Source organism: Manis javanica, chromosome 8 (assembly GCF_040802235.1).
Source record: "Manis javanica isolate MJ-LG chromosome 8, MJ_LKY, whole genome shotgun sequence".
Lineage (NCBI taxonomy): Eukaryota > Metazoa > Chordata > Mammalia > Pholidota > Manidae > Manis > Manis javanica.
In genome coordinates, this window is record NC_133163.1 from 108,483,100 (window position 1) to 108,497,885 (window position 14,786).

General features: G+C 36.1%; 1 protein-coding gene across 11 annotated transcripts in view; it reads left to right on the forward strand.

The window, feature by feature from the left end:
- The window catches only part of RNF111 (ring finger protein 111), a 109,320-nt gene that overhangs the window by 35,095 nt on the left and 59,439 nt on the right, over positions 1 to 14,786 (forward strand). For all 11 annotated transcript variants that reach the window (XM_073211910.1, XM_073211916.1, XM_073211909.1 and 8 more), the window contains one exon: positions 6,471 to 7,366. In XM_073211910.1, coding sequence (XP_073068011.1) covers positions 6,490 to 7,366 — 877 coding nt within the window. In that variant the 5' untranslated portion in view covers positions 6,471 to 6,489. The remainder of the gene's footprint in view (positions 1 to 6,470; positions 7,367 to 14,786) is intronic.

Below are 14,786 nucleotides of genomic sequence, written 5' to 3' on the forward strand. Positions count from 1 at the left end.
ATTGTGGTTTTAATTTGCATTTCTCTGATGATTAGCAATGTGGAGCATCTTTTCATGTGCCTGTTGGCCATCTGAATTTCTTCTTTGGAGAAGTGTCTGTTCAGCTCCTCTGATCATTTTTTTATTGGATTATTTGTTTTCTGCTTGTTGAGGTGTGTGAGCTCTTTATAATTTGGATGTCAACCCCTTATTGGATATCTCATTTATAAATATATTCTCCCATACTGTAGGATGTCTTTTTGTTCTACTGATGGTGTCCTTTGCTGTACAGAAGCTTTGTAGTTTGATATAGTCCCACTTGTTCATTTTTCCTTTTGTTTTCCTTGCCTGGGGAGATATGTTCATGAAGAAGTTGCTCATGTTTATGTCCAAGACATTTTTGCCTGTGTTTTTTTCTAAGAGTTGTATGGTTTCATGATTGATATTCAGGTCTTTGATCCATTTTGAGTTTACTTTTGTGTAATCCAGTTTCATTCTCTTACATGTAGCTGTCCAGTTTTGCCAACACCAGCTGTTGAAGAGGCTGTCATTTCCCTATTGTATATCCATGGCTCCTTGTATATTAATTGACCATATATGCTTGGAATTATATCTGGGCTCTCTATTCTGTTCCACTGGTCTGTGGCTCTGTTCTTGTGCCTGTACCAAATTGTCTTGATTACTGTAGCTTTGTAGTAGAGCTTAAAGTCAGGGAGCATAATCACCCCTGCTTTATTCTTCCTTCTCAGGATTGCTTTGGCTATTCAGGGTCTTCTGTTGTTCCATATGAATTTTAGAACGATTTTCTCTAGCTTATTGAAGAATGCTGTAGGTATTTTGATAGGGATTGCATTGAATCCATAGATTGCTCTGGCAGGATGGCCATTTTGACAATATTAATTCTTCCTTAAGAGCTTAGGATGAATTTCCATTTATTACTGTCCTCTTTAATTTCTCCTAAGAGTGCCTTGTAGTTTTCAGAGTATAGCTCTTTCACTTCCTTGGTTAGGTTTATTCCTAGGTATCTTATTCTTTTTGATGCAGTTGTGGATGGAATTGTTTTCCTGCTTTCTCTTTCTGCTAGTTCATCATTAGTGTGTAGGAATGCAACAGATCTCTGTGTATTAATTTTGTATCCTGCAACTTTGCTGAATTCAGATATTAGATCTAGTAGTTTTGGAGTGGATTCTTTATGGTTTTTTATGTACAATGTCATGTCATCTGCAAACAGGGACAGTTTGACTTCTTCTTTACCAGTCTGGATGTCTTTTATTTCTTTGTGTTTTCTGATCGCCATGGCTAAGACCTCCAGAACTTTTTTGAATAACAGTGGAATGAGTGGGCATCCCTGTTTTGTTCCCGATCTTAAAGGAAAAGCTTTCAGCTTCATGCTGTTAAGTATAATGTTGGCTGTGGGTTTGTCATGTATGGCCTTTATTATGTTGAGGTACTTGCCCTCTATACCCATTTTGTTGAGAGTTTTATCATGAATGGATGTTGAACTTTGTCGAATGCTTTTTCAGCATCTATGGAGATGATCATGTGATTTTTGTCCTTCTTTTTGTTGATGTGGTGGATGATGTTGATGGATTTTTGAATGTTGTACCATCCTTGCATCCCTGGGATGTATCCCACTTGATCACGATCTATGATCTTTTTGATGTATTTTTGAATTTGGTTTGCTAATATTTTGTTGAGTATATGCATCTATGTTCATCAGGGATATTGGCCTGTAATTTTCTTTTTTTTTTGGTGTCTTTGCCTGGTTTTGGTATTAGAGTGATGTTGGCTTCAAAGAATCAGTTTGGGAGTGTTCCCTCCTCTTCTACTTTTTGGAAAAGTTAGGAGGATGGGTATTAGGTCTTCACTAACAATTTGATAAAATTCAGCAGTGAAACCATGTGGTCGAGGAGTTTTGTTCTTAGGTAGGTTTTTGATTACCAATTCAATTTCTTTGCTGGTAATTGGCCTGTTCAGATTTTCTGTTTCTTCCTTGGTTAGCCTTGGAAGGTTGTATTTTTCTAGAAAGTTGTCCATTTTTTCTAGGTTATCCTGTTTGTTTCCATATAATTTTTCATAGTATTCTCTCATTATTCGTTGTATTTCTGTGGTATCTGTAGTGATTTTTCCTTTCTCATTTCTGATTCTGTTTATATGTGTAGACTCTCTTTTTTTCTTGATAAGTCTGGCTAGGGGTTTATCTGTTTTGTTTATTTTCTCAAAGAACCAGCTCCTGCTTTCATTGATTCTTTCTATTGTTTTATTCTTCTCAATTTTATTTATTTCTGCTTTAATCCTTGTTATATCCCTCCTTCTACTGACTTTGGGCCTCATTTTTCTTCCTTTTCTAGTTTCATTAATTGTGAGTTTAGACTGTTCATTTGGGATTGTTCTTCTTCCTGAGGTAGGCCTGTGTTGCAATATATTTCTCTCTATGCACAGCCTTTGCTGCGTACCACAGATTTTGTGTTGTTGAATTATTGTTGTCATTTGTCTCCATTTGTTGCTTAATCTCTGTTTTTATTTGGTCATTTATCCATTGATTATTTAGGACCATGTTATTAAGCCTCAATGTGTTTGTGGGCTTTTTCATTTTCTTTGTGTAATTTATTTCTAGTTTCATACCTTTGTGATCTGAGAAGCTGGTTTGGACAATTTCAATCGATTTGAATTTACTGAGGTTCTTTTTGTGGCCTAGTGTATGATCTATTCTTGAAAATGTTCCATGTGCATTTGAGAAGAGTGTGTATCCTGTTGCTCTTGGATGGAGTGCTCTGTAGATGTCTGTAGGGTCCATCTGTTCTAATATGTTGTTCAGTGCCTCTGTTTCTTTACTTATTTTCTGTCTGGTTGATCTGGAGTGAGTGCTGTGTTGAAGTCTCCTAAAATGAATGCATTGCATTCTATTTCCCCCTTTAATTCTGTTAGTATTTGTTTCACATATGTCAGTGATTCTGTGTTGGGTGCATAGATATTTATAATAGTTATATCTTCTTGTTGGACTGACCCTTTTTTCATTATGTAGTGTCCTTCTTTGTCTCTTGTTAGTTTCTTTGTTTTGAAGTCTATTTTGTCTGATACAAGAACTGCAACTCCTGCTTTTTTCTCACTGTTAGTTGCATGAAATATTTTTTTCCATCCCTTTACTTTCAGTCTGTGTATGTCTTTGGGTTTGAAGTGAGTCTCTTGTAGGCAGCATATAGATGGGTCTTGTTTTTTTATCCATTCAGTGACTCTATGTCTTTTGATTGGTGAATTCATACCATTTACATTTAGGGTGATTATAGATAGGTATGTACTTATTGCCATTGCAGGCTTTAGATCCATGGTTATCAAAGGTTCAAGGATAATTCCCTTATTATCTGACAGTCTAATTTAACTCACTTCATATGCGGTTAAAAACACAACCTAAAGGTCTTTTTTTTTTCTCCTTTTTCTTCCTCCTCCATTCCATGTATATTATGAATCATATTCTTTACTCTTTGTCTATCCCTTAGGTGACATCTGTTTAGCCTTAGGAATACTTCCATCTATAGGCATCCCCCCAAAATGCACTATAGAGGTGCTTCATGGAAAGTAAATTCTCTCAGCTTTTGCTTATCTGAAAATTGTTTAATCCCTTCTTCAAATTTAAATGATAACCTTGTCAGGTATTCTTGGTTCAAGGCCCTTCTGCTTAGTTGCATTAAGTATATTATGCCACCCACTTCTGGCCTATAAGGTTTCTTTTGAGAAGTCTGATGATAGCCTGATGGGTGTTCCATTTTATGTGGTCTTTTTTCTCTGTGTAGCTGCTTTTAAAAGTCTGTCTTTATCCTTGATCTTTGCCATTTTAATTATTATATGTCTTGATGTTGTCTTTCTTGGGTCCCTGGTGTTGGGAGATCTGTGCATCTCCATGGCTTGAGAGACCATCTCCTTCCCCAGATTGGCGAAGTTTTCAGCAATTACCTCCTGAATGACACATTCTATCCCCTTTTCTCTCTCTTCTTCTCATACTCCTATAATGCAAATATTGTTCCATTTTGATTGGTCACACAGTTCTCTCAATATTCTTTCATTCTTAGAGATTCTTTTTTGTCTCTGTGCCTCAGCTTTTTTGTATTCCTCTTTTCTCATTTCTATTCCATTCCATTTACCATGTCTTCTACTACATCTGATCTCCTTTTAAATCCCTCCATTATATATTTCATTTCAGATAAGAAATTTCTTAATGATTGAATCTCTGACTTAAATTTGTTCCTTATTTCCTAAATATTTTTCTGTACCTCCATGAGCATGCTTATAATTTTTATTTTGAACTCTTGTTTCAGAAATATTGGTGAGTTCAGTTTCAATTGGCCCTTTTTCTGGGGTTTGTGAGATTTTGGTCTGAACCATGTTCTTTTGACGTTTCATATTTCTGTGTGGTACCCACTAGTGCCTAGAAGCTCCACTCTCTGGAGCTGCTCAGTCCCTAGAGTGAGGTTGGGGGTCGTAGGGGAGCAGAGTTGGTGCCTAGGGGGAGGAAAGATCTGTTTCCTGATTCCCGTCTGTGGTGTCTGTCTCCAGTGTCAGAGCCAGTGAGCCGAGCACCCAAGCGTAACCCTCTGTGCTTGGCATCTCTACCTGTTGTAGGTGGGACCTCTCTCTGGCTGGCGTGACGTGAGTACAGTAACTTCTGGTTTGAGAACCAGTGCCAGCAGGCTAGGAGGGAGGTGCCCGCACTCTGCTTGTCACAGTGGGGGCCTCGGAGATGAGTAGGTAGCCAGGGGGATGGAGGACCTGAAGCTCCCCAAAGTTTCCAGTCTGCTACGCAGAGCATGCCCAGAAAGCCTTGTCCAGCTCTCCCTTCTCCCACACAGCAAGCTCCAAGCCAACCCTGCCCCTTCAGCAGCCCTCTCACTGCTAGGAAGCCTCTCAGACCACCTGCCTTTCCTCTATCACAGAGTGACTGCTGTGGATTCCCTCCTCCACAAACAGCCAGAATATCAGTCTCTCAAGAACTCCACCTGTCCAAGCTCCCAATGTCCGGAGCACCACACAATGTAGGTTTGTGCTCACAAAGCAGATCTCCAGGGCCAGGTGTTCAGCAGTCCGAAGCTTCCACCCCCTCCCCACTCAGTTTCTCTTACTCCCACCTGTGAGCTGGGGTTGGGGAAAGGCCTGGGTTCTGCTGGATCAAGGCTTTCATACATTACCCTGTTTATGAGGTCTGTGTGCAGTGTGGTTCAGCCTTCTTTCCTGTTGCTGTTTTGGGGTTAGTTGTAGTAATTAACTATATTTCTGTACCATTTGTGGTTTTGGGAGCAGTTCTCCATCTCACCTCTCACACCGCCATCTTGTATCTCTGTTCACTGCAGTCAATTTTAAAACACTATCTGTTCACCAAAAATAAACTCTACCCTTTTTGGCTAACACAGCTCTGTCCTCCTTTTAGCCGCAGTCCAAGGCAGTCACTAATCTAACCTGGGCTTTAAAGGGAGTCTTACAGTATGTGAACTTTCTGACTAATTCCTTTTGACTTAGTATGATGTTTTTGAGATTGGTATCATGTTGTTGTTTGAATCAGTACTTCATTTCTTTTAATTAACAAGTAATATCCTATTTGGTTTTATTTATTCATCAGTTGACAGATACTTCTTTATACTTTTTGGCTATTGTGACTAAAGGTTTTATGAATATTTGTGGCTACACCATTCCACATTCTCACCAGCAGTGTTTGAGAGTTCCAGTTTCTTTACATCCTTGCTAACACTTGTTATTATCTGTATTTTTTATTATAGGCATCCTAGTGTGTCTCTCTTGAATCTTAAGTCCCATGTACCTGTGCCTTATCATTGTTACTTGTTTTCTTGCATTTAACTGGTGATTCTTGTCTGCCTGGCTGGCTGCCTCTTGTCATTTGCTCATGGCAGCGCCCATATGTTCACCCAGCTTTGTGGTCCTCCTTTACTGCTGACCTTACTGAACGCCAGGCAGGCTTCGATGACTGATCATAGATACAGCACTGAATTCATGGTATTTCAGTATTTATAGTAATATATCTAATATAATAATCATTTAGATGTTCAGAAAATATTTAATATAATTACCACTTTAAAATGTGATTCCAGGAGAAAAACACTGTTAATTATTAAAAGTGTTTAGAATTCTAATCCTTTTATCTATTTTCACCTTAGTAGGTTTTGAAGAAATTATTTGATTTTGATCAAATATATTGCCGAAGGTAGGAAGATAATACAGTAAGACCAGTTTTTGTTCATAGAAGTTTTCAAGTAGGATTATGTTCTGTGATCTTCACTGTATATATAAAATTCGGGTATATGGATAGAGAAAAATGTTTTATAAGAATAGTAAAATGACTCATTACAGCAATTTTATATCCTGATGAGGAAAAGGCCCTTTTGCTCTACTATAGGGATATTCTCAGTGGAATCTGAGAACTCTTCAGTGAAGTAGTGTGATAAAATACACTGACCATCTTGTAAATATCTAATTATGTCTTCTAGGCCTTCCTTAAAGCTTCCCATGTCTCAATGGACTCCTGAATATAACAAACTCTATACCTTAACAGTGGATATGAAGAGTGAGATTACTTCTGATGCGCCAAAGACACAGGAGAGTCTGAAAGGGATCCTCTTGCATCCAGAGTCCACTGGGGCGGACAAAACTTTTCCTGCAGAAGTTGAGATGATTAATAGTAAAGTGGGGAATGAATTCTCTCATTTGTGTGATGATTCTCAGAAACAAGAGAAGGACATGAATGGTAACCAACAAGAGCAAGAAAAAAGTGTTGCTGTGAGGAAAAAACGCAAAAGCCAGCAGGCTGGCCCTTCATACATGCAGAATTGTGTTAAAGAGAACCAGGGAATATTAGGATTGAGGCAACACCTAGAAACACCAAGTGATGAAGATAATGATTCCTCTTTCAGTGATTGTCTTTCTTCTCCTTCATCTAGTCTGCATTTTGGGGATTCTGATACTGTGACTTCAGATGAGGATAAAGAAGTCACTGTAAGACATTCCCAGGGAATACTGAATGCTCAAAGTAGAACTCACAGTGCGCCATCACAAAAGTGGCCTCGCACTGAGACCGAATCAGTTTCAGGATTGTTAATGAAAAGACCCTGTTTTCATGGCAGTTCGTTAAGGAAACTTCCGTGCAGAAAGAGGTTTGTGAAAAATAATGCCTCACAGAGGACACAGAAACAGAAAGAGAGGATATTAATGCAGAGGAAGAAACGAGAAGTGCTAGCTCGAAGAAAATATGCATTGCTCCCTAGTTCTAGTAGTTCCAGTGAGAATGACCTCAGCAGTGAGTCCTCTTCCAGCTCATCAACTGAAGGAGAAGATTTGTTTGTTTCTGCCGCTGAAAACCACCAGAACAATCCAGCGGTTCCCTCAGGTAAAAATGTTTCTCGAGTTGAGTAAAACATGGAAACTCTTGCAGTGTGCCTGTGCTTATTTACTTTATAGTGATTTCATTGTATTTACAAGGAATGAAGCTTTGTTAACTTTTATTTTTGAATCATATAAATATCAACAGTAGAACTGAACCATGACTAATCATAATTCTAAGACAGATTTTAAAAATTTTTAACAAGATTTCAAATTTTCTGACAAGTCAGAGTAGTTTTCTTTAGAAAAATCATTTTACCATTGTATACATACATACAAGATGTTTCATGAGTTTGTGATTTATGGTATTTTTTTTTCCTATAGAGCTTCTTTAGTTTGCTTATCTTTTATGAATACATTTTCAGATTGCTGTGTGATGGATTTCTTTCACATTCAACCACAGTAAGAACAATTCTCATCTCTAAAAAAGACTACTTAGTATTATTTTTCCTTTAACTACTCGATTCTTAATGTTCTGATCTTTGTAACTGAAAAATAATTTCAAGTATTTGAGCAGTAACTTTTGTTATTCTTAAAGCAGAACACAAGTTTTTATTCCAACACTGCTCAATAGAACATGTAATTAATCAGTTAATATTAAATTGATAAGAGGATTAGCTTGATTGTATTACCCCCCCAACAGTAGGTATGTTTAACTAGAAAAAAATGTATGTACAGGCAGTTTCTGAAGTATAAGTATGTTACTTACCATTATTACAGTTTGTTGTAATTGAAAGGACATTGATGAAGTGAACATTGAGGAGTGAAGTCTGGACTGAGGGGAAAGATTAATTTCTTGTGGAAGTCTAAGGAAATGGGGGACAGGGAGAGCTGCTTAAAGGGCTAGTATTACGGCTTCTAACACAGACCCAGAGGTTTCCCGGTCTCTGCCTGATTGCCTGCATGTGATGGGCAGAGCCTGTTAGTCTGCTATGTCAATAGGCCATTTCTCCCTCTTTCTTCTCTCCTTTTATTCGGACCCCTTCCTTTTCCAAGACTCCCTTTTCTCGATTACTTTTTCTGTCCTAGTTGGAATCCTAAAACCAGTAACATTGTTCTTAATTTTAATATTGGCCATGTCCGTCCATATGTTTTAACCTACCCAGATATTTGTTTTAAAAAGAGCTCATTGAGATCCCCTACAGCTGGGAGGAAGTTAGAGCAACCATTCCCTGAGGTCTTTTGAGAAAGAAGGAGATGAGAATAGAAATTGTCACATTTCACCCTTTTCTGAAGGGCTTAAGATGTGAAGACTACTTTTGGGAGAGGAATCAGCAGAGCCCACTTTGTGCTTGAAATTAGTGAGGCAGGATGCTTGGTGATGTGCAGCAGACGTTCCAAGGAGCTGATATGTGTAGGAGGCATGAGAATAGAGTAAATGCAGGTGAGTATCAGTGTCTGTTTCCAAGAACAAAAGAATTCATATTTTTATAAGTATTCGAGATAAATTCAAAGTCTATAATACAATATGTTTTAAAATTTTGTTTAATACTTACTGTAGCATGTTTTTTACTCTCTCTCTTTGAAGAATTACTTTATTTCCACTACATTATTTTCAGACACTCTTAAATGCTTGTCTCTTTTTTAAAAGAAAATAAGGTATAATATAAAAAATAAAAGTTCAACTCTTTTTCTTAGGTCCCAGGCATATTACCCAGAAATAGTCAGTGAGCAATTTTGTATCTCCTTCAGAAAATGTGAAAATACATGTAAGAGTAAATAGATGTGGGTTTTTAAAAAAATATCAGCATGTATAGTTTTCTCATTTGTTTTTAAAAACCTGCCTAGTATTTCCTTTGTATGGCTGTATCATAATGTGTTTTGTTGGTGAATATTTGATGAATATTTTGTAGGTGAAAATCAGCTTCTGTTGATGAATATTTGCTGCATTGAGCAGCCTTGTACACACATTTTTTGCACACCTCTGCAAGCATAGCTTAAGGAATAATTTCTAAAAGTATATCAAAGGATAATGCACTTAAAACTTTTCTAGCTAATGCAGGTGGACAGTGACTAGTGGGGCATGAGGGGGGACTTGATAAATATGTTTGAATGTAGCAACCACAATATTGCTCATGTGAAACCTTCATAAGATTGTATGTCAATGATACCTTAATAAAAAATAAAAATAAAAAAAACTTTGCTAACTATTGTAACCAAAATGCCCTCAAGGGAATTTGCATCAAGTTCCTTTACCACCCAACAGTGGGGTGATGTCATGATGATGATAAAAATACCTAGCATTTTCTGGACATTTACTCTGTGCTGGTAAAGTTCTAAATATTTTATGTATATTCTCCTTTAATCCTCCCAACACTCTCGTGAGTGTTCTGTAACCATCACCTTCATATTACATATGAAGCATTTGGAAAATCTTTTAAGAATGATTTATATTCAGAATAGTTAAACTGAAATACTGATGGGACTTAGCTTTATTATCAAAAAACCATGATCTGTGATGTAGGTCTCAAAAATTTGAGTTCTTTAGATTATTAAGAGATACGGTTTTCTTCTAGATATGTTTTTAGTGCTGGCTAAAGTATACTGAGAATGGTTTATGTTTTAATGTATGTTATCGATTAGGAGAGGGTTGGAATATCTCAAATTTTAATTAAATTTATGTATTAGTTTTAATAATATGATTTACATATGTGAGTATTAGTTTCTCTAGAGCTATTGGGGCAAGTTTTTCATACACTAATCATCAACACTTACTAGGTGTTGCTATAGTTACCTGATGGAAAGAATGTTTTACATGTTAAATACTTTGTTGTATCTTCAAACCCTAAGGTACAATAGTTGGCCATAATGAACTGGTTTTACCAAATTACCTAAGAGTGACTTATTTAAGTCAGTACTTTACAAAGTGTAACAAACATGAGTTCATCTGTTGTAATGAATAGCCTTCTGGGAAATCCATATTTGCTTCTTGCTTCATCATCATTAATCACCTGTGAAATTTATCAGGCTCCATATTCACGCCTAGAAAACCACCATGATCTGTGACCTGGGTTGTCAGACATGGACTGATTCCCAGCTGCTCAGGAGGCTGAGAACTTATACATCCTCTTTTGTTCATGATAATGTTTCCCAAGAACTTCAAATATTTAAAAAATGTCTCAATAGAAGTTCAGTTTGAGAGCAGATGTTAAATTTCAGTGAATAGAAGCTAAGTTTGAGAGTAGATGTTAATTTTAGTGACATATGTCTGTGAGCCTTATGTGAACTGCTATTAAAATTTTTATTTTATAGTGGAAAGCCTTGGGTTTCCTAATTACTTGTGGATATGAGGACCTCTTCATTAACTTTCATTAGTTTAGCATTTATAGACTATTTCTCTTCCAGACTTGAAGGGAATGTCAATACCGTATATGCCCCAAATAAGAGAGCCTGACGGTATCAGTCCCATTTTCCTACTGAGTACGAAAAAACATCCTGGCTACCTTGAATTGTATACTTTTAGGGCTGTGAAAAAGACATATGTCTTGTAATGAAATTACTAATTTACTTACATATAGAAAATATTGAATAAATGCTAGTTTAGGAATATTGCTTATTAATACCCACATTTCCTGATGATAATTTTGTTCACACAGTGAGATGTCAATGACTCAGTAATTGCTAGAACCATTTTTAAGTCAGCAAACACAGTTTTCAGGAGCATATCATCCTCATCTGCTTTGTGTGAGACATAGCACTTGCTGACTCCAAATTGGAAATTTTATCCCAAACTACAAATACCAGTTAACCTTACGTTAGACTGGGAAGTCCCAATTTCCCAGGTTTTTAAAAAAATCCAATAGCTGTGTATTTTTATTTATATCATTTAAGAAAAAGTATCCAACAGCTGTATATTCATATCCATTCTTATTTCACCTCTGACTCTCCCCCTTTTTTTTTTCCGGAGAATTTCAGAACAGTTTTCAGGCATCATACCATATAGTTTGTTTTTTATACTGCGTATTTCCTGCAAATGAATAGTTAGATGGAAAAGCTTGATTTAATTCAGCTTCAGTTTAACACTTTCTTGGTGGAGCTGTGTAGTTTGTGCTGCGACATGTTAAAATTGCTAGAGGGCTCAGATGGTGACATCCTGATCCATCCATTATAAAGTTTCCCATCAGCTTTCCATGTCATATTTTTAACAGCTTTGATGATTTGCCTAGATCCATTATTTCATTAGGAGTTGCAAAATGTTGACTTTCTAATGCTATCATTGTGCTTAAATTTATTAACTGAGGAAGAATTCTTTCATGAACTAATAGGTTACTGTGAAATTCAGTCCGTGTATAAAGAATGCTTAATTCTTTACCTTCATGTACCATTTTTCAGAATGAATTGGTACTCTAGCAGAGGTTTTTCATTTTCAAGTATTATGAACTCACGGGTTTCAACCTAGCTGGTATGTCACAATCTTTTCATTCTTTTTGATGCTCAGGTAGTTTCAGCTTTGGCCAATGGGATCATGTCAAGTTGGGTCCGTGTCCTTCTCCCACCCCAGTAGTTTCTGATCACTTCCTCACTCTCTGATCAGCAAGACGGTCCAGATTTATTCCTTACTTTTCCTGCCACAAATCTGGAAACAACCATCTCTTTAAGTCCTCCTGATTTCTTTTTATTGAGAAATGATATTTAGAGGCTGTCAACTGGGAATTAAATGAATGTAAGTGAAATATTTGCAGTTTTTACTGTCAGTAATTTTAGTGAATCTAACACAGGATTTTTGTGTGGTTCCTTTTGCCCTTGGCCAGTTTTTTGTGTGGTTACGTGACCAATTAAATAAATGTTCGTTTGTTTTCGTGTTTGTTTCAAGGTGGGGTTTTTTTTAAGGGATCTGTTAAAATTTTTAATTTTGCTTTTAAATTAGGTAAAATGTTTGCCTTGTTCCAAAGTAAAAACTCTTAAACAAGGTATTTTCAGTGAGGTCTAGTTTCTAACTCTACCCCCTCTTCCTATCTTTATTTTCCCCATAGAGAACCATTGTCATTTTTTAAGAATTTTGGTTTGTTTTCCATTTTTTTCTCTTCAAAAATAAAAGCAAATTTGTATATATATATATATACTCTCATTCTTGCCTTATTCAAAAAGTCTCTTGCTCTTTTTCATTTAACAATATATAGAGAGATATTATCGAGGAATAAAAGTATACATGAGGTACAAAGGCTGTATTATATATCAGTAGTTCCTCTAGTAATTCCTTTTCAAACCCTCTTGTTTAACAGCTTTGTAGTACTCTATAGTATAGTTACATCATTGTTTGTTCAGCCAGTCTCATATTGATGAATAGTTTGCAGACTTTTGCTATTATGAATAACACTGTAGTAAATAGCTTTTTGTATGTGTAATTTAATATTTTTGCCACTGTGTCTTTAGGATAGAATTCTAAGAGTGGATTGTTGAGTCAAAGATAAATCCGTCTTTAAAAAAAAGAAGAAAAGGTAAATGCATGTTACTTTTGAAATTTGGGCACATTTCTATCAGGATTGTAACCATGTGGATGCCCGCCAGCAGTGTGTGAGAGTGGCTATTTTCCCAGAGCCTTTCCAACAGAATTTGTTGTCAAATTTTAGTTTTCTTAGTCCATCTGATAAGTAGGGGATAGTGTATTTTTAAATTGTATTTCTTTTTTATGAGTAATGTTGCATGTCTTTTCATGCTTAAAGGTCATTTGCATTTCTTGCGACTAACCTGTTGATCTCTCTTGCCTGTTTTCCTACCAAGACATTGGTCTTCATTCTTCCGTCCATTTTTAGAAGCTGTTTATATATTACAGAAATAAAGTATATATGCTGACATATTTCCCCCAAATTCTTTATTGTCTTTTGACTTTGTTAGACTTTTTATTTTACTGTGCCAGAATATTTTTTGGTTTCTCATCTTTATTGACCTTGATCATTCCTATTTCTGGGTGTTGAATCATAACTAGGAAAGTTTTCTCACTTCCGACTTATAAAGGAACTAACCCATCTTTCCCCTAGCCCTTGTACAGTTTACTTCTTTTTTTTATATTTAAAGCACTGATTTACTTGATGTTTATCCTTACGTCCATTATGAAGAATGGATCCATTTTTTTTTCATGTGGCTATCCAGTTGTCCCAAAACAGATCATTCCCTTTTCCTGTTGACTTGAGATGCCACTTTTGTCATTTGTTAAATTTCCATAGACGTTTGGTGGAAACAGATGATGGTATTTTTACTAGGATTGTATTTGTAGGCTAAATTAGGGTGAACTGACATCTTTGGGATTTTGAATATTTCTTTTCCAGAATATGGCATGTCTTTTCATTTGTTAAAGCCTAGCTTTGTATCTTCAAGGGGATGTTTTATATATTTTTTAAGTTTTATTGAGATATAATATACTTACCATAAAATTCATCCATTTTAAGTATACAATTCAATGATTTTTAATAAATTTAGAATTGTGCAACCATCACTACAATACAGTTCTAGAATATTTCCATTAATCCCCAAATACCCATCCCGCTTCTTTGCAGTTCATCCCTGTCCTACCCTCAGTCTCACACAACCTTTAATCTATTGCTGTGTCTATATTGGACTTGCCTTTTCTGAACATTTCATATAAATGGAATCAGAAAATATGTCATCTTTTGTGTCTGGCTCTTTCACTTAGCGTAATGTCAGAATAAAGTTTGAGGTTCATCCATTTTGTAGCAGATTGTAATTGTTTCAGTAAATTGTTTCCATATATTGTATTATTTGGTTCATTTATAGTATTCTGTTATTTGTGTAGACCATATTTTGTTTACCCATATATCAGATGTTGGACATTGGATTGTTTCCAGTATTTGACTATTGTGAATAATGAACATTGGGTACAGATCTTTGTGTATGTATGTTTTCATTCCTATTGAATAAATACCAAACAGAAGAGACCCAAAGAAGAGTCAAATCTGCCAGAACTTCAAACAGCAGCTGTAAGCAAAAAGAACATGATTTCGATAGTAACTAGCGCTGACACATTTAGTTATGGCACTAATGGAGCTTAGTAAAGAGCTATGAGCTTTGGAAATAGGTCTAAGTTTCAGTTTCTTGATAGAGCTACACATGCAGAATATTACACATGGCACAAAGTATATGCTTAGAAATTGGAAGCTATTCTTACTGTTAACATTTGCCAGATTTAGGGCACAGAGGGACCAGGGTAATCAGTGATGACAGTGGCTAACACTGCTGCAAAGAGAATCTGTGATTCCTTATCAGGGAAGAGAAATGGACATTGGTTCATGAAGGCATCTGTAAGAGAAGCCATAGCCATTGTTTTTGTTACCATTCTCATACTACCCACATTTCTTTCCAGAATATTATATGTACTTTTCTCATGGTGTTTTAAAAGGTACAAATAACATGTAAAATCTGAAGAGAAATACTTAAAAGAAAATCATGTATGGTCACCCATTCTGTCTTAG